This window comes from Callithrix jacchus, chromosome 6, assembly GCF_049354715.1.
Source record: "Callithrix jacchus isolate 240 chromosome 6, calJac240_pri, whole genome shotgun sequence".
NCBI classification, from domain to species: domain Eukaryota; kingdom Metazoa; phylum Chordata; class Mammalia; order Primates; family Cebidae; genus Callithrix; species Callithrix jacchus.
This window is the reverse complement of record NC_133507.1, coordinates 57,775,300-57,795,812: the sequence shown is the minus strand read 5'-3', so window position 1 is coordinate 57,795,812 and position 20,513 is coordinate 57,775,300. Positions and strand designations below refer to the sequence as shown.

Sequence of the window (20,513 nt, the reverse complement as noted above, 5' to 3'; positions counted from 1 at the left end):
GTGTGCTAACAAGTATGGCAACCCTACACATAATCAAAGACCAGTCTTCCTACCACTTCAGTCTTTTTGATTATAGAACTGTTTACCCTGAACTGCATTGGGGGAAAAAGCCCTGAGTGTCTCGCATAGCACCTCATACAGTTGTTATTCAGCTCAGCACAAAAGCTATTCATTTGCTCTTTGGAGAGTTTTTAACAGCGTATTCAGAACTACAGTGGCTCACAGAGTTGATGGAAAATAGGAAAAGAGAGAGAGAAACTGATTTACAATAAGTCCTGTATAATAAGGCTATATGTAGTAAACTGGAATCATTAGGAAAGCATTGTGTAAAAGCATGGATGCATATATTTTTTGTCATTCTATGATAAGCAGTTTAAATTCATTTATTTTGGTTTTAATAAACTTGAGTTATTTTAAAAACCCATTTATGTGATAAAATGCTTCCTGATCCTCCAGCAGTTCCAGATAAATGTGACATTGTCTTGACCTGTTGAAAGTCTCAAGACAAATCCAAGTAGGCAGATTTACCTCATGTGATAGACTTGGAATTTCATTTAATCTCATTTTATAATTAAAGTGTCTTAACTTTGCTGTCTGGTTTTTCTGCAGTGTTACATTATTACTGGGAAAATGCATACTCAGCATCAGATTCCATTTAAATTAACTTCTAAGCTTTTCTTTTTTCTGTTTCCATCTGCCTTATCCTAAATATTGACTTGTAAATAATTTAACATGAGACAATGTATAGAGATCTTTGGTTCTTCAGTTTCTGTGAGAAAACCTAATGATCTTAAGAGATATTCTTCACTGTTTTGTGAACTCCTAATTATTTATCAAGTGTTGACCTTAGAAATCTGGGATGAACTCATTATTCATTCTTGACCTTTCCTGATGCCTCCTTTCTGTCTAATACTGAAGTGAATTTGTCTCTAAAAGCTTGCCTTTTAAAATTGAGCATTTTGGGGTTTGGCATTACCAGATAAAAAATAGTGTTTACCTTAACTCTAATGAAGGAAACAGATGCTTAACACAGTGTTCAGCAAATAATAGGCACTTACCAATATTTAGTTCCTCTTTTACCTCTTAATGGGGATCAGACAGAGCCTGAATACATTTAATAATACATTTAATAGGTCATTTCTTTCCTTTCTTGTTCTTGAAATTTTGTCCTTTTGATGAAATTTATACAGTGGGAAAACATAGAAGAAGATGCTCAAAGCCTACCAGCAAAAAAAAATGCACAATCTAGCTAGCACAGGCTGAGCAACCCTAATTTGAAATCCTCCAAAATTTAAAACTCTTTGAGCGCAGACCAGACACTCAAAGGTAACATTCATTGGAACATTTTGGGTTTTGGATTTTTGGATTAGGGATGTATAACCCTAAGTATAACACAAATACAGCAGGTTATCAGATAATGTATTGTCATAAAATTGACAAGAAAAAACCAGCTGGGCTCAATAGCTCATTCTTTAATCCCAACACTTTGGGAGGCTGAGGCAAAAGGAATTGCTTGAGCCCAGATATTCAAGACCAGTCTGGGTAACACAAGGAGACTCATATTTACAAAAAATTTAAAAATTAGCCAGGCATGGTGATGAGCTTCTGTGGTCCTAGATACTTGGGAGGCTGAAGTGGAAGGATTGCTCAACTGGTGGGTCTAAATTGTCCCAGTCTGAATGAGTGTGGGTGTGTCTGAGTGCGCCCTGTGATGGAATAGTATCCTGTCCATGGTGGGTTCTTGTCTTGTGCTCTGGCTAGCTGTGACCTTGAACAGGTTGGAAAATGAATGAATGAATATAAATTGTCATAAAGTAAAAATTTGTAAGATACATGGTAATCATACAAAGGCACGACAGTTAAAGGATGCAGTATGAACCACTCAGGGAGCCCAGCATCTTAGTCATTGTTTGTTTTAGAACTGCCTGGTGATAGGGCTACTCCTTACAGTTTTCACTTTGCAAAACATTTATTCCTCAATTTAACCCACCACCTCCTCTACCACCATTATTTACTGGTTCACCAAAACTTGGGTTAGTAATTATTTTGTTTTTATTAATCTTTCTCAAATGTGGCAGGGTTGAGGGGGGCTTACGCCTGTAATCCCAGCACTTTGGGAGGCCAAGCAGGTGGATCACCTGAGGTCAGGAGTTCAAGACAAGTCTGGCCAACATGGTAAAACCCTGTCTCTACTGAAAATACAAAAATGAGCTGGGCATGGGTGGCAGACGCCTATAATCCCAACTACTCAGGAGGCTGAGGCAGGAGAATCGCTTGGACCCAGGAGGTGGATTTGGTTGCAGTAAGCCGAGATCGTGCTATTGTACTGCAGCCTTGGTGACGAGAGCAAACTCCATCTGAAAAAATAGTAATCTTTCTCAAATGTATGTGTAGCTCACATTTTATTTCACTGTTTAATGTTCTAAGTTTTTAGGGTCATTATTTAGAAATTTGGTGATGTTTTTGTGACCAGATAAATGCCATAGGGACTTAAATCTTGTTTATATCTTAGCCTCTGGTAAAACTGGTTTTGTTTTATGTTGTTTTGCTTAACATCATAGTTTCCAGGAATCTATAAATGGTGAGGACTTAACTGTCTTTTAAAATCTGAAAAAGTCCTGAATCGGAAATGTTTCTGGTTCCATGTATTTCAGATAAACCTATAAAACTAAAGCAAGATGCAGAATTGGTAAGATGAAGCCAACTGTTTCTCTAAAGGTTTCATACAGCCATGTAAGTTGCTAGATTTTTAGATGTGCTTTCATCTTAGTAGTCCGATGTATAGTCACAGGAGACACTACATTTTTGTTAGATTTTTGGCCAACTTCCTTTGCAGTAATTGAAAGGAATTTTTTTTTTAACTTTTCTTTTACATTCAGGGGTACATCTAAAAGATGTGTGGGTTTGTTACACAGATTATTTCATCAACCAGGTATTAAGCCTAGTATCCATTAGTTACTTTTCCTGATCCTCTCCCTCCTCCCATCCTCACCCTCTGGTAGGCCCCAGTGTGCATTGTTCCCCTCTAGGTGACTACATGCATGTTCATTGTTTAGCTTCCATTTATAAGTTAGAACATGTGGTATTTGCTTTTCTGTTCCTGCATTAGTTTGCTAAGGATAATGGCCTCCAGCTTTGTCAGTGTTCCCACAAAGGACATGATCTCATTCCTTTTTTGTGGCTGCATAGTATTCCATGGTGTATATATGCCACATTTTCTTTATCCTATCAACCATTAATTGGCAATTAGGTTGATTCCACATCTTTACTAGTGTCTTTATAATAGAATCAATAATACTCCTTTGGGTATATACCCAGTAATGGGATTACTGGGTCAAATGGTATTTCTGTCTCTAGGTCTTTGAAGAATCATCACCACACTCTCTTCTATAATGGTTGAACTAATTTATACTCCCACCAACAGTGTAAAAGCGTTCCTTTTTCTTTACAACCTTGCCAGCATCTATTATTTTTTTACTTTTTACTAATGGCCATTCTGACTGGTATGAGATGGTATCTCATTGTGGTTTTGATTTGCATTTCTCTAATGGTCAGTGATGTTGAGCTCTTTTTTCATATGATTCTTGGCCACTTGTATGTCTTCTTTTGAGAAATGTCTGTTCGTGTCCTTTGCCCATGTTTTAATGGGGTCGTTTTCTTGTGAATTTAAGTTCCTTATAGATGCTGAATATTAGACCTTTGTCAGATGCATACGTTACAGAATTTTTCTCCCAGGTTGTCTGTTTACTCAATAGTTCTTTTGTTTTTAGGGGTGTTTTTTGCTTTCATTTTGTTTGCTGTGCAGAGCTCTTTAGTTTAATTAGATACCATTTGTCAATTTCTGCTTTTGTTGCAGTTGCTTTTGGCATCTTTATTATGAAATTTTTGCCATGGCTATATACTGAATGGTATTGTCTAGGTTTTCTTCTAGGGCTTTTGTAGTTTTGGGTTTTACATTTCAGTCTTTAATACATCTTGAGTTGATTTTTGTATATGGTTTACAGAAGGGGTCCAGTTTCAGTTTTCTGCATATGGCTGGCTGGTTCTCCCAGCACCATTTATTAAACAGAGAATCCTTTCCCCATTGCTTGTTTTTGTCAAGTTTGTCAAAGATCAGATGATTGTGTGCAAATCTTACTTCTGGGTTCTCTGTTCATTTCCATCAGTCTGTGTGTGAAAAGAATCTTTTGTCTTCTGTAGTTTGTTTCTTACCGTCTCAGGGTATTAATCCTTTGGATTTAAATTTGAGGCTTCCATCCTTTTTTTTTTTTAATTTTTTATTGCATTTTAGGTGGCTTCCATCCTTATATACATTAACAGGATTTATATACATTAATAGGATTTGAAAACGAAGAGTTCATTTTGACTAATCAAGAACAGAGCTTTTCTTGTGATAGCAGACTGATTGATACTTACTTTTGTGGTATTACACAGCTAGTTGATGGGCAGTTGATATTTTTATTTTTGTATTTTACTGTGTTTCAACATAGAAGTACCTCTGAATAAGAATGACAAGTGGGCCTATCTCTTTCTCCGTTAATTAGGCTAAGCATTGCTTCCTTCCTTGAGTCTTATATAGAAGACTGATTTATTCATTCAGTTGTGATACATGCCTCTCACCCTGCCCCCAACATCCCTCCAGTGTTAGTGGACAAAGGATGGGCCACCATAGAAGAGGGTGTTTTTATAAATGCCCAAGGACCCTCTAAAACTTTATCAGAAGAATTACCCTTTATTCTAACTTTTCTGCTCACAAGTAGTTCTACTCTGTGAAGGGTAAAGCAGGAATAATGTGTTGAATGAATACTTTTATATTTGGCCATACTGTGGCTCCAGTGTCAATTTACACTTCTGGTTAATTGTCTTGCTGGTATTTATTTCTGCCCTGCCAAAAAACTGATGTGGCCTCTATGCTGCAGTAATGACTGATGGGCAATGTTAATTAATAATTAATGGTAAAGAATAATAGGCAGTGTTTTTAAAGTCTCTCTTTAAAAACACTGTTCTAATTTCATTCTAAACTTTTAAACCAGAGTCTTCACACTCATGAATTTAACAGACTTTAAATGTTTTGCTTCTCTGCCTCTACTTTTTAAGTACTCTCTGACTCTAGGAATTGAGTCCTCATAAACTGGAAGACTGAATCATGAGATAGTGCTATACTTTTGTGTCCTTAAGATCTGGCTCTGCCCTGATAGCAAAACAAGATTTCTTTCTCTTCTCTCTTTCTATCAGTCCTCTAAAAATCCCTGGGAATCTTAGTTTGGCACAGCCTCAAATTCAGTTTATAAAGTAATCTACTTCTGCAGCCAGCCACTAATCTTTACCTAGCCAGAGATTTATAATTCAGTCACAGAGTTCTGTTTCATCAACTTGTTTTCATTACTTTATTGAACTCAGCTATTTTTAATACAGGTTGAGCACCCTGATCTGAAAATTCAAAGTCTGAAATGCTCCAAAATTCAAAACTTCTTTCTGATACTAATGTGACACTCAAAGGAAATGGTCATTGAAGCACTTCAAACTTCAGATTTCAGATTGGGAATGCTCAACTATGGCTAGGCATGGTGATGCACGCCTGTAATCCCAGCACTTTGAGAGGCCGAGGCAGGCAGATCATGAGGTCAAGAGATTGAGATCATCCTGGCTAACATGGTGAAACCCCATCTCTATTAAAAATACAGAAGTTAGCTGGGCGTGGTGGTGCATGCCTGTAGTCCCAGCTACTCGGGGGGCTGAGGCAGAATTGCTTGAAGCTGGGGAGCGGAGGTTGCGGTAAGCCTGAGATCACGCCACTGCACTCTAGCCTGGTGACAGAGTGAGACTCCTCAAAAAAAAAAAAAAAAAAGCTCAACCATAAGTATAATGCAGATATTCCAAAATCCAAAAAAAAAATTGAAATATGAAACATTTCTAGTTCTAAGCATTTCTGATAAGGGATACACAACCTGTACAAGATAAACAGAAATAGATTATTTTCTGTGTATTGAAGTTTAAACCAATAAAGACATTACTTTGTTGTTTAAAAGACTGTTACCATCTCAAAATACCAAATTTTAAATTCACAGCAGAGGCACTTTGGCAGGTCTGAAAAATGGTTGGGAGAATAAGTGAGGAATGAAAGCTTCCACACGGTAACAAGGATTATAGAAGGGTTTGATTATGGGTAGACCTCGTAGATTCACTTAATGTTCTGCCACGTGTAACCATACATGTTACAGATTACTGTTAAAACATAAGAATTATTTATTTGGGGACAAGATGTTTTAAAGTGTACACAAATCCTAATCAGAACCATATTTACTACAAAATGATGATGTTAAGATTGTTAATATGGTAATCAGACTTCCGTAGTTCATACACATCTTGAAATTATTCACACTTTCTGATATGTCTTAGAACCCCTCCTTGTTTTAATATCTTACCTATTTAACTCTCAGAGAAGCCAGCATTAAAACAGGGTTAAAAGATCCTAATCCTTAGAATAACAACTGTGCATGTTTAGACAGGTTAAAATGAAAAAATGCTTTGAAGTTGGGGTGTTCTTAGGAAAGGCTGCCTATCCATCTGGACCCAGGCCTGCACAGCAGCATTTGCCTCAGTAACTTGCTACTGGCCAATGTCCAGCCTCTCCTTTGCATATTCAGAAACTCAATTTACTAGAGTTGATTAGACAGGGAGTGCTAACGGCTAACGGGCTAGCAGGCTCCTAAGACAGTGGTGCATTGGAGAATGTCAATTTATTAATTTACAATGAAAAACGTAACTGCCAGAAGGCCCAGAGACTCCTGCAGGCCTGACCAGCTCATTGTTTCCCTGTAGACAATCCCCGTGGGAAGCCAAATTATAATCAGAAGGTTGCTTGGTAAGTAAGGAATTGGAACAAAAGTTGTTTTATAATTTGAATGTTTAATGGCACCAAGCTAAGATAGCCTGATTCATTCATCTTCAAGTAGGGATAGCCTTGCCATGGGGTAGTAATTCTCAAAATCCATGGTTGAGACTCCCTTTCTCCTGGACAATGCTTGAATGGGTCCTGTCTTTGTTTTCCTCATAAGAGTGTTTCTTTGTATTTCTATTTTAATAGACACATTTGTTCTCAAAAAGTTAGTATGTTCAGTCAGGTTCTATAGAAAGGTATTTCTGACCTTGGAATCCATTTATTTTGAAAGATTATATATTTGTTTTTCTTCTGATCCAAACTGATGACATATTTATTTCTCAGTTCTCTAGTAAGCATTTCACCATTATCTTCATATGTTTAATGTTTAACTCTCTTTGTTATTAATGTAGAATTCCCCACTTACCCCAGGCTTTGAAAAATAATCTGCATTCTTTTCCCAAAGTGGCCATAACAAATTACCACAACTGGGTGGCTTAAAACAACAGAAATTGGCCGGGCACGGTGGCTCACGCCTATAATCCCAGCACTTTGGGAGGCCGAGGCAGGTGGATCACGAGGTCAAGAGATCGAGACCATCCTGGTCAACATGGTGAAACCCCATCTCTACTAAAAATACAAAAAATTGCCGGGCGTGGTGGCTCACGCCTGTAATCCCAGCACTTGGGGAGGCTGAGGTGGGTGGGTCACGAGGTCAAGAGATCAAGACCATCCTGGTCAACACGGTGAAACCCCATCTCTACTAAAAATACAAAAAAATTAGGTGGGCATGGTGGCGCATGCCTGTAGTCCCAGCTACTCAGGAGGCTGAAGCAGGAGAATTGCTTGAACCCAGAAGGCGGAGGTTGCGGTGAGCCGAGATCATGCCATTGCACTCCAGCCTGGGTAATAAGAGGGAAACTCCATCTCAAAAAAAAAAAAAAAAAAAAAAGGAAATTTATTCTTTCACATTTCTGGAGGCCAGAAGTCCAAAATCAAGGTGTTAACAGGCTAGTTACTTTTAGAGGCCCTGAAGGAGAATCTGTTTCTTGTTTCTCTGCTGGCTTCTGGTGGTTGCTAGCAAACCTTTCTGTTCCTTGGCTTGCAGCTACCATCACTCCAGTCTCTGCCTCCGTCATCAGATGGCATTCTCCCTGTTTGTCTCTATGTCTGAATTTTTCTCTTTTTTTAAGGATACCGATTATACTAGATTTAGGACCTACCATAATTCAATATGACCTCATCTTAACTTGATTACATCTGCAAAGGCCCTATTTCCAAATAAGGTCACACTTGCAGATATCAGGTAGACATGAATTTTGGGAATACACGATTCAACTCAGTGTACAACCTTAAAGAGCTTAGGAAAAATATGTTTGTCTTGTGCTCATACTGGGTGATCTCAGCTAACTGCAACCTCCACCTCCCAGGTTCAAGCAATTATCATGCCTCAGCCTCCCAAGCAGCTGGGATTACAGGTATGTGCCACCATGCCCAGTTAATATTTCTATTTTTAATAGAGACAGGGTTTAGCCGTGTTTGGCCAGGCTGGTCTCGAACTCCTGGCCTCAAGTGATCTGCCTGCCTCCGCTTCCCAAAGTGGTTGGGTTACAGTGTGAGCCACCACTCCCAGCCTTCTTATTCTTTTTATTGTGATCTTTTACCCAGTTCCAGTCTTTTTGCCTCTGGTTGCATATTAGTCCAATGAGTAGATAATTTTTTTTTTTGGAGGCAAAGTGTCCTCACTCTGTCACCCAGGCTGGAGTGACAGTGGCACGATCTCAGCTCAGTGCAACCTCTGCCTCCCAGGTTCAAGCAGTTCTTCTGCCTCAGCCTCCCGAGTAGCTGGGAATACAAGTGTCCACCACCATAGCCGGCTAATTTTTTGTATTTTTTTTTTTTAATAGGGATGGGGTTTCACCATGTTGGCTAGGCTGGTCTAGAACTCTTGACCTCAGGTGGTTAACCCACCTCGGCTTCCCAAAGTGCTGGGATTACAGACATGAGCCACTGTGCCTAGCCCTGATGAATTTTTTTTTTAACTTTTATTTTAGGTTCAGGGATACATTTTGTTTGTTATATAGGTAAATTCATGTCATGGAAGGTTATTGTACAGATTATTCCATCACCCAGGTACTCAGCCTAGTAACCATTTTTTGAGACATTAAGCAATCTTCTTTTATATTATAAATATAAATAAGCTTTAATCTAATTTGCATGTAGCTTTGTTCGTGTTTTGTATCATATAAAAATGGACTCATAAAGTATAAAATACTTATTTGTGTCTGTCTTCATTTGCTCAACATTATGTTTGTGAGATTCATTTATATTTTTTAGTATAGTTGTAGATTATTCATTCTCTCTGCTGTATACTATTCCATTGTACAAATAGAAGATAATTTATTCATTCTAATGCTGATGTTATTTGCATTAATTCCAGTTAGGGACTGTTACAAATAGTGTTGCTCTGAGCGTAATTGTAGATATCTTTTGATGGCCATAAGCAGTCATTTCTGTTGGGTATGTACCTAGAAGTGGAATTACTTGGTCTTTGATGGAAGACATAAAATTGCCTAAAAATAAGCTGTTTTTGACAAGTACACTATCACCTCAGGAGTCAGAGGCCTTAGCACAGTGGTTCTTAATCATTGGCATGCGTCAGAATCACTAGTGGAGCAACAGCAGAGATACTGATGAAGTGCATCTGGAATTGAGCCCTGCATCTGTATTTTTCAAAAGCTCTGCAGATGACTGTGCACATCCTAAGTTGAAAACCACCTTCTTGGCCAGGTGCAGTGGCTCATACCTGTAATCCCAACTCTTTGGGAGGCCGAGGTGGGCGGATCACAAGGTCAGGAGTTCTAGACCAACCTGGCCAACATGGTGAAACCCTGTCTCTACTAAAAATATAAAAATTAGCCATGTGTGGCTAAAAATATAAAAATTAGCATGCCTGTAATCCCAGCTACTCGGGAGGCTGAGGCAGGAGAATCACTGGAACCCAGGAGGCAGAGGTTACAGTGAGCCAAGATTGCACCATTGCACTCCAGCCTGGGCAACAAGAATGAAACTCCATCTCAAAAAAAAAAAAAGAAAAGAAAACCACCTTCTCAGAGTGAGACTTCCTTTGGCAGTGTCATCAAGGAGAGTGACAGATAATTATAAAAGAAAAAGGCTTTTAATTTTGTGTTTAGTTTTAAGTTTTATTAAAATTTTGGTTTTTAAGTTAAAAACAAACATTTTTGGCTATTAAAATGATCATGCTGTTGACATTTACTATCTGAAAAAAGTTAAATTCACAGTTTAAAATATTATAGAAAATCTCAAATATATACAAAAGCTGAGGGAATAATATAATTAAGCCATTATTGTTCCCAGCTTCCACAGTTATCAACACATGACCGATTTTGTCTATACTTAACTCTGCATTATTTAAAATCAAGCCTACACATATCATTTCAACTACAAATATTCAGTATGTATCTCTAAAAAATAAATTCTCTTAAAAAATACTGTCATATCATTAACCCCCCCCCAAAATGAACATTGACTCCTTATTTTCATCAAATGGCCTTTCCATGTTCAATTTTTTTTTCTTTTTACTATTTATTTGAAGCAGGATCCAAAGGAAGGTCACACATTTGCGATTGACATATTTCTTTTTTTTGAGACAGAATCTCGCTCTGTGGCCCAGGCTGGAGCAGTGGTGCAGTCTCAGCTCACTGCAGCCTTCATCTCCCAGGTTCAAGGGATTCTTGGCCTCAGTTTCCTGAGTAGCTGGGATTACAGGTACCTGTCACCACGCCCAGCTAATTTTTATATTTTTTGTAGAGATGGGGTTTTGCCATGTTGGCCAGGCTGGTCTCAAACTCCTGGCCTCAAGTGATCCGCCCTCCTCAGCCTCCCAAAGTCCTGGGATTACAATTGATGTATCTTTCAAGTTCCTCTTTAAAATAGGTTTTGCATCCCTCTTTTCTTTAATTGCTGTTTTGTTCTTGAGGAAGAAACCAGATTGGTCTCCGTAGAATTGGTCCTGTAGAGTTTCTCAGTCTCAATTTTGTATTCCTGTGGTGTCATTCATACTAACGTGTGTGTTTGCAGATTGTTTATGTTTCCATAATGAGATGCTTACCCTCATAAATGACTTAGTTATTATGACTTGGTTATCCACCAGATGTTATGTTAACGTCTCTTCAGTCTTTCTGGTCATCTGAAGCTCATTTTACAGTAGATGACTCAGAAGGTGCCCAGAGGTGCTTTATTCCCATATTCCACAAAAGTGTATGATTATTTATAAAATACAGTTTTATAAATACAGTTTTAGTTTGATTGTTTATAAAATCCATGACCTGCATTTTCTTTCTTTGCATACCTTACGCACTCTATGGACTTCTGGAAAAAAGCATTGCTGTCACAAAGTCTGATGACAATCTGATTTTCTTTTCCCTACTTGCAATTTGGTCTTTTTTAAAAACCTGGGTGATGAAATGATTTTTTTCCCTTTTCTTTACAGGATCAATGTTCCTAGAAACACAGGATACCCTTTGTAGTTCCAAGCTGTCTTTTATTTTAGGAGAGTTCTTTTGAGTTGTTTTTGGTATTTGTTCTGTATTACTGCTTTGGTTTTCTTTTTTAGGACCTGCCATTGTAGATGTACCTTCGCTGATCTTCTTTATCACTTTTTTTTTAAATCACTTCATCTCTTCTTTTAAAATCAGCTTTTTTTAAAATAACAGTTTTATTGAGCAAAATCCTTATACCATGAAATTCACCCTTTTAAAGTGTACAGTTCAGTGGTTCTTACTGTGTTCACAGAGGCATGCATTATCACTGGTATCTAATTTTAGAACATGTTCAAGTTTTAGAAAGAAACCTTACACCCATTGGCAATCACTCCACATTCTTCCCTACCCCCATAGCTCCTGGAAACTACTAATCAATCTACTTTCTATTTCTTTGGATCTGCCTGTTGTGGACAGTTCATGGACATTTCCTGGAATCATACAATTGTGTACTTGCTTATTTCACTTTGCATAATGTTTTCAAGGGTCATCTTGTCATATCAATACTTCTTGTATTAATGTGTTCTTCCTTTATGGCTGAATGATACGCCATTGTATAGATATACCACTTTTTGTTTATCTGTTCATCAGATAATACTTCAGTTGCTTCTACTTTTTGGCTATTATGAATAATGCTGCTGTGAATGTGCAAGTTTTTATTTCTCTCAGTTATATACCTAGGAGTGGGATTGTTGGGTCACATGGTAACTAATTAGCATTTTGAGGAACTGCCAAACAGTTTTTCAAATGGTGGCACCAATTTACTTTCTCCAGCAAGGTATAAAGGTTCTGATGTCCTTACCCACATTTGTTACTTTTTTATTCTAGCTGTCCTAATGGTACAAAGTGATCTCATCGTGGTTTTGATTTGCATTCCTCTCATGACTAATGATATTGAGCATCTTTATGTATTAATACTTATTAGCTGTTGTAAGCACTCTGGACACAAGTCACATATCAGATACATGGTTTGCAAATATTTTCTCCCATTGTGTAGGTTCTCTTAACTTTCTGGATGGTATCATTTGAAGCACAAAAGTAATTAATTTCAAAATAGCTCAATTTACCTACTTTTTCTTTTGTCACTTGCTTTTGGCTTCTTATCTGAGAAACCATTGCTGAGTTCAAGGTCACAAAGATTTACTTTTATGCTTCCTTTAAGAGTTTCATAGTTTTGGTCAGGCACAGTGGCTCATGCTTGTAATCCTAGCACTTTGGGAGGCTGAGCCAGGTGGATCAGCTGAGATCTGGAGTTAAAGGCCAGCCCGGCCAACATGGTGAAACCCCTTCTCTACTAAAAATACAAAAATTAACTGAATGGGGTGGCATGTGCCTATAATCACAGCTACTTGGGAGGCTCAGGCAGGAGAACCACTTAAACCCAGGAGGCAGAGGTTGCAGTGAGCCGAGATTGTGCCACTGCACTCCAGCCTCTGACAACAGAGCGAGATTCCATCTCAGAAAAAAAAAAAAAGGTGATAGTTTTACTTTCTATTTGGATCTTTGATACATTTGAGTTAATTTTTCTATATGATGTAAGGAAGGAGGAATCCAGCTTGCTTGCTTGCTAGCTTTTCTTTCTTCTTCTTTTTCTTTTCTTTTCTTTCTTTCTTCTTCTTTTTCTTTTCTTTTCTTTCTTTTATTTCAACATTGAGACAAGGTCTCACTGCCATCACCCAGGTTGGAGTGCCACGGCGTGATCTTGGCTCACTGCAGCCTCGAATTCCTGGGCTCGTGATCCATCCACCTTAGCCCCCCAGGTAGCTGGGACTATAGGTGCATGCCACCACACCCAGCTAATTTTTATATTTTTTTATAGAGATAGGATTTTGCCATGTTGCCAAGTTGGTCTCAAACTCCTGAGCTCATGAGATCCACCCACCTCGGCTTCCCAAAGTGCTGGGATTACAGGCATGAACCACAGTGCCTGGCCCAGCTTTATTCTTTTGCATATGTATATCTAGCTTTCCCAGCACCATTATTTGAAAAGACTATTCCTTTCCCATCTGATTTCTTGGCACCACAATAACTTTTATGGAATCTGACTGAGATTTTTTTCTTTGCTATTGTCTACTAGTGAAATGAATTTTTCTGTAGTTTTAGGAGAGGGAATGGGCAAAGATAGCTTTCCTAGTTCATTTTCTAGGTTAAAGCTCTCTCCTCTGGCTTTTGCAATGTGAAAATACATGTATCTTTTACTTTCTGAAATGTGCCTTTTCTGCTTCTCTCCACCACTTTTATCTGAACTTTCCTTTGTCCCGCATTCTACAACTTGGATCCTACTCCCAGCAGTTTCTCTTCTGTGAGACTTTTGTCTTGGAAAGGAACTTTGATTTGTTAACTTTGAGAGTTCATGGCACCCACACTGTACCATGAGACCTTACTTATGCATTTACAGTTGACCCTTGAATAATGCAGGGGTCAACTTGAATAATGCCAGCCCCCATCCTAGCAGTTCAAAATCCACATATAACGTTTGGCTTCCAAAAAAACTTAATTACTAATAGCCTACTGCTGACCGGAAACCTTACCAACAGCATAAACTATTGGTTAATACATATTTTATGTTATATGTATTAATATACTGAAACCTTAAGGCAAGCTAAAGAAATGAAGATGTTAAGAAAATCATAAGAAGAGAAAATATATTTACTATGCGTTAAGTGGATGTGGATCATCATAAAGGTCTTCATCCTTGTCATCTTCACAGTTGAGTAGGCTGAGGAGGAAAAGAGAAAGGAAGGTTTGGTTGTGCTGTCCCAGAGACAGAAGAAAATATGAGTGTAAGTGGATCTGTGCCGTTCAAACCTGTCTTGTTCAAGGATCAGTTGCCAAACTGCCTCCTAGTTTTTGCTGCTGTTCTCAGATTGGCCCACCACACTGTCCAATGAGCATCTGCTATGACTGTGAGGTTCTGTTATTCACCTGTCAGAAGTTCTTGTGCCTTCCTTTTTCTTCCCACACGGACACTAATACCAAGCAAATCTTGTAGTTGTCAGAAGTTTGTTTCTACCTGCTTTTATTTGGAAGTTTGTCTACTGATTCTGCTATAGACACTGAATCTTTGCTCTTCCTTTCATTGCTTTATCAAATTTTATGTGGAGATCTAGAGGACATTCAAAAAGTACACTACTATTTCCTTATCTTCCCAGAATCTTCTCTTCTCATTGACAAATGTGTTTGAAGCATGTTCTATTTCTTTTTTTTTTTTTTTTTTTTTTGAGACGGAGTTTCGCTCTTGTTACCCAGGCTGGAGTGCAATGGCGCGATCTCGGCTCACCGCAACCTCCGCCTCCCGGGTTCAAGCAATTCTCCTGCCTCAGCCTCCTGAGTAGCTGGGATTACAGGCACACGCCACCAGGCCCAGCTAATTTTTTGTAGATTTTTAGTAGAGGTGGGGTTTCACCATGTTGACCAAGATGGTTTCGATCTGTTGACCTCGTGATCCACCCGCCTCGGCCTCCCAAAGTGCTGGGATTACAGGCGTGAGCCACTGCACCTGGCCCTCTATTTCCTTTTTTAAACAATATGGCATTTACAAGTTAAAAAGAAAATGCAATCAATAGTTGATTCTTAGCTTATAATACCAGGTAATTCTGTAGTGAAACAAATTATAGGAACTTTTTCTAGGCTGAGTTAAATATTATAAAATGTTATCATACCTGTTGAATGTCATTTTTTTTTTCCAGTAATAAGTAGTTTAATGACTTGCATGTCATATTTGGACTATGCTAAGAATCACCTTTTCTCTTTCAGAATAACAAGCCTTTGTATTCCTTTGAAGATAATTCAGACTATGTTTATGATGTTATGTGGTCACCTACCCACCCAGCCTTGTTTGCCTGTGTGGATGGCATGGGAAGATTGGATTTGTGGAATCTCAATAATGACACAGAGGTGAGCAGGAAAATAACAGAAATTGCATTGAAAAATAGAAAATTGGATATTTATTGAATAATTTGTGAAATTCCTTTTATTCCAAAGAATGTAAAAGGGCTCTTTGATTGTAGCTTCATCACAAAGAAATCAAATAAGCTTTATACCCTAAATAATAAACAGCATGCTGTGAAGAACTCAAGGGAGAAATAATGTTGCCAGGAGCACTGGGGCATTTTCTTTTACTTCTAAAAAGCACTATCATGTCTCTAATGTCCCGGGAAAATCTCATTCATAAGGTAACTGGGATATTTTTCATTCATAGGCTAGAAAGCAGATAGTTTCAGACTGTTGAAGTATGTTAACCTTAATTCTGAATTTCTAAATTATCTCTTAGCCTTGATAGGATTGTATATCATCCATAAACATTAGTCTTAGCTTGATTTGTTTGAAGGAAGGAAAAATGTATTTTGATGAGATTTTTTTCCATGAAGGATTGAAAACAGTATTACTATAAAATGAATATAGAAACTATCAAATTTCCTAATTGCTGTATTAAAATCACTTATTAGCAGTTACATTTAACTGCAACTCTTATTTAATTTTAGCCACATATATTTTTACCACCTTAGAGAAGCTTAAAATGTTCTTAGAATTCTGTTCTATGTTGCTGTTGGTAATAGAAGTAATATTAACAGTTCTGTCAATGACAGTTATTGAGAGAAAGTCAACTCAGATCTCCCACGTCTACCTAGAATGGTACCAGTTTTGTTTTCTTAATTTGGATTTTGGTCTTAGAAATTTGAGGTTACAATTAAATGTGGATTGAAATCTAATATTTCTTTTTAACAATTTTGGTATTCTGTGTATGGGGTTAAATTCTTTGGGGATGACTAATACAAATTAGAGGGTTTTTTTGGTCAGATTTCAAAATTAAAAAAAAATTTTACTATACTTTTAGTCTGAATCAAACATGAATGTTTACTTCATTTGTAACAAATAAAACTTCTTCCTCAGCAAAGGAGAGGCACAATCAGATTCCAGGGAGCTGGTGGTTGTCAGCATCCTGCCTCCCTCCAGCTAGCTCATGAAACAGGAGGCTTACAGACTCATACTGTCTAAACAGTTCATACTGAAGGTATTAGGAACAGTGAGTCAAATATAGGTTTCAGCTGATAGAGATACATGCTGCATGATTGATTCCTGTCCTCTACAGTTAAACCATAATCTGCTCATGAGGGCTTTTGAAGTGTTTTCTTTTTAGATGGGTTTTGGCCATATGTTTTCAGACAGCTTGACTTCTTAAAGAAATTAAAACAACAAAAAAGGACTCTATTCTAGAGAAGATCTTTCAGAATAATGTGTCTAGTCTCCTGAGAATTTTTTATACAAGGACTTAAGTTATTTTCCCAAACCATTTTCAAGGATTGACTATAAATGTCATTCATAATATATCACTGAAGAAGAAGAAAGTTGGGGAAATTCTTTATCTATTTTCATTTTTAAAAATGTAGCCAGATTGAGAGAAGAATTACTGTTTACATGTTTATAGAAAACTTGATGAAACTTTTAACACTGTCCTATATTTTAAATGACTTTAGGTACCAACTGCCAGCATTTCTGTGGAGGGTAATCCTGCTCTTAATCGTGTGAGATGGACCCATTCTGGCAGAGAGATTGCTGTTGGTGATTCTGAAGGACAGATTGTTATATATGATGTGGGAGAGGTATGGGACTCCCTGCCTATAATTTTGACACATCTATTTAGTTGCATTGTAGAAAAGGTATTTTTGCAGCTAACCCCAGGCTTTGAGGTTTATAAGTTTTATAAACTATATGGTTGTAAAGATAAAACTTACTTTCTACCACAAAAGCAAGTCTTGAAACTAATTTTCTTTCTAAACCAAATGGTCTGTGTCCCCATGCAACAGATTGTGAGGGTAATACAGTAAATACATTGAAAGTACCTTGTTTCTTGAAGCATGCATTGTTGGAAATTAGGAACTCCTTCAGGGAGAAGTTTGGAGTTATAGGTGGATTTTGGGGTTTTATTAATATTGAAATAAGATTTATTTTTCTGTATTCATTAATTTGTTTGGGCTAGATAGTAGAAACCAAAAGTAATTCTTTGGCAAATCATCTATGATGTTATGAAATGTGCATCTTAACTCTTAAGCTTTCATGCAAAGCCACAGTAATGGAATCCAATAGGATGAGCTACAGCTCTCTCGTCTTTGATGCTCTGATTGGCTGAACACAAAGCCCAGGATGGATTTCCTCTTTTCTAACCCTGGCTAGCACCTTAGTCACTTTCCTTTGCTATGCCTCATAATTTTCTCCTCTTGATATCCCATGGCCTCTAGCAATTGGATCTGGTGGGAGGTAGATTGAATCATTTAGAGCAGCAAATTAAACTGCACAAATGGAAATGTTCTATACCTGCACTGTCTAATATGGTCGCTTCTAGCCACATATGGCTATTGAACACTTAAAATGTTGCTACTACAACTGAAGAACTGAATTTTTTATTTTAATTAATTTTAATGTAAATAGTCACATATGGCCAGTAGCTACCCTGCTGGATAGTGTAGATTTAGAAACAGGTAAAGCTGTTTGCCACAGTGAGTGGTTTGTAACGTAACATGACAGTGTCAGACTCCTATGATATTATAATGGCAGTTATCAAAAATATTTGTTATTGGGGCCAGGCGTAGTAGCTTATGCCTATAATCCTAGCACTTGAGGAGGCCAACGTGGGAGGATCACCTGAGCTTCCTGGCCAACATGATGAAACTTTGTCTCTACCAAAAATAGAAAAATTATCCGGGTGTGGTGGCGCATGCTTGTAAGCCCAGCTACTTGGGAGGCTGAGGCAGGAGAATCACTTGAATCTGGGAGGCAGAGGTTGCAGTGGGCTGAGATCATGCCACTGCACTTCAGCCTGGGCAACAGAGTGAGACTCTGTCTCAAAAAAAAAAAAAATTATTGTTGGGCTGCCTTTGTGAAGTAAAGCATCACAAGCCTCGTTTGCCCTTTTGCTGCTGGTGCAACACTAAAGTGGTAAATAGCAGCATAGCTTTTGATGAAGGAATTAAAGCATCAAGAAAGATTATCTTATGCTCCAAACAAAAATACTTATACAAGAAACCAGCCCCTTATGAACCATGCTTCAAACGCTGTTTCAGACTAGGAATTGTGCAAAAATACAATAAAGAATTTTTTCAAGGAATTTCTCTCCACCCGCAGAACCCATGAGATGGCGCATAGGAGTTATATTTACAAAGCATCATTGTTATTCTCTCTTGCATTGGTGGTGATAATGGCAAAGTCATTTCTGAGGCTGTCACAACACACTTCACAAACACCATCTTTTGTTTTTGAAATGTTGTAAATCATTGTTATAGTCCCTGTAATTATGGAAAGGCCATTGAGGTCAATTATTACTTTTACTGGAAAAGTTATTTGAAAACAAACTGAATAATAGCGGGTAAGATGATCTTTTATTTCACTGTATATAAAACATTGTCTTTCTTTTAACAGCAGATCGCTGTTCCCCGAAATGATGAATGGGCACGATTTGGCCGAACACTTGCAGAAATTAATGCAAACCGAGCTGATGCAGAGGAGGAAGCAGCTACCCGAATACCTGCTTAGTTCCTCAAAAGGGGAGTGTAAATAGTGAATTTGGGACAGGTTCTTAAGTAGATCCCAAGACTATTTGCATGCTTCTGTCTAAATGATAATTAAAAGGAAATTTCATGGACTAAACTGTGGGCTTAATGCAGCAAGGAAACTTACAATGTCCCTTTATGTATAACATACATCTTGTTTTGGATTTGTGTCTTTTTTTAATACAGCTGATTGACTTCACAGAAAGCAGCTTTTTTGAATTCTAATACACAGATGTATATTAGTTATTTTGAATTCTTTTCAGATTATAACACTGTATGCAGTTATTTCTAAAGCACAGATGAAATAAGTTCTGCATATTTTTAAATAATCACAATTCCCTGTTATACAGATAATGTTCTCATTACCCATAATCTGTAGGAACTTTGTTTATCCTTAGCCATGGTATGCATACACCTATCCACGTTCCATTCTAACATCCTTTGTTGTCTTTATAGTTCATGTGTTAGTTACCTATAAATAAAAACGAACATGCGTTAACTTTTCAAATTTTCATTTTTACTCCTTACAACTTGAATTTTTCCATCTTTTATAAAATATATTTTTCCATATCTTTAAGCTCCTGTTGTGAGCAGCTGTCTCAAATCCTATAGAGCTGTGTGCCGTAAATATACCATGTAGTACATACTGTATATCTCCTAGTGCATTATGAATTGATGTCTAGATAATCTGTTGGTGAAAAAATTTCTCCTAGGTTAACTTCTGCTTTACTGTCTTATTTTTTTTTCCATCTAAGATTTGTTTTCTTTAAAGGAAAATAGAAAGCTGCCTATAATTTTCACTGATTAAGAACTATGTATGTGACCTCACTGAAAGTAAAGCCTTTGCAAGAAATTGATTTCATGATTTCAGTAACCATAAAGGCAGAGTGCTCAAATTGACCCATACTTTGGTATTAAAATCTTGAGATCTGTTGCCACAGCATTGTCTACAAGTCCAAAAGGTAGGTGACAAATATCTAAGAATTAGTATTGAAATCAGCTATTTTCATGAATAGAAGAAGGGACTATGATCATATCTTGATGTTATCGACTTTAAATTATCTATTTACTCGATCCCAAACCTTTTGTACTTCTGAAGTTTATCTTTTATTCAACAGAACATGAACTAGGAAGGAAGATTAGAAATCAGAATTTGAACACTTTCCTTTTAATAATTGTAACAAAGACTTGTTGGGAGAGAGATTTCCAAGTAATGGATAGTGTAAGGAATAATAGACCAGGAATACCAGGAAAATTTACCCAGGCCTCCTTCTTGCTGAAGCACCTATGAGAAGTGCAATTTTAGACAAGTCTGTCTCATTCTTTAAATGTAGGAATTAAGTTTTGATTTAATGATTTCCGAATTTTCTTTCAGCTCTAAAATTATTCATTGTAATTACATCAGGCAATTCTTTTCTATATTCAGTTTCATAAATTGGTACCCCATAATTGTCCATTATATACCAAAGACAACATCTCAGGTTATCTCATTGTAGCAATGTAAGTGAAAACTTCAATTTTAGC

The 20,513-nt window shown here is 37.4% G+C and overlaps 1 protein-coding gene across 21 annotated transcripts in view; it reads left to right on the top strand.

Moving 5' to 3' along the window:
* DYNC1I2 (dynein cytoplasmic 1 intermediate chain 2) overlaps window positions 1-19,497 on the top strand; it is a 57,540-nt gene extending 38,043 nt beyond the window's left edge. For all 21 annotated transcript variants that reach the window (XM_002749353.7, XM_008998717.3, XM_008998716.4 and 18 more), the window contains 3 exons: window positions 15,199-15,339; window positions 16,920-17,045; window positions 18,859-19,497. In XM_002749353.7, coding sequence (XP_002749399.1) covers window positions 15,199-15,339; window positions 16,920-17,045; window positions 18,859-18,972 — 381 coding nt within the window. In that variant the 3' untranslated portion in view covers window positions 18,973-19,497. The remainder of the gene's footprint in view (window positions 1-15,198; window positions 15,340-16,919; window positions 17,046-18,858) is intronic.
* Window positions 19,498-20,513: the final 1,016 nt, after the last annotated feature.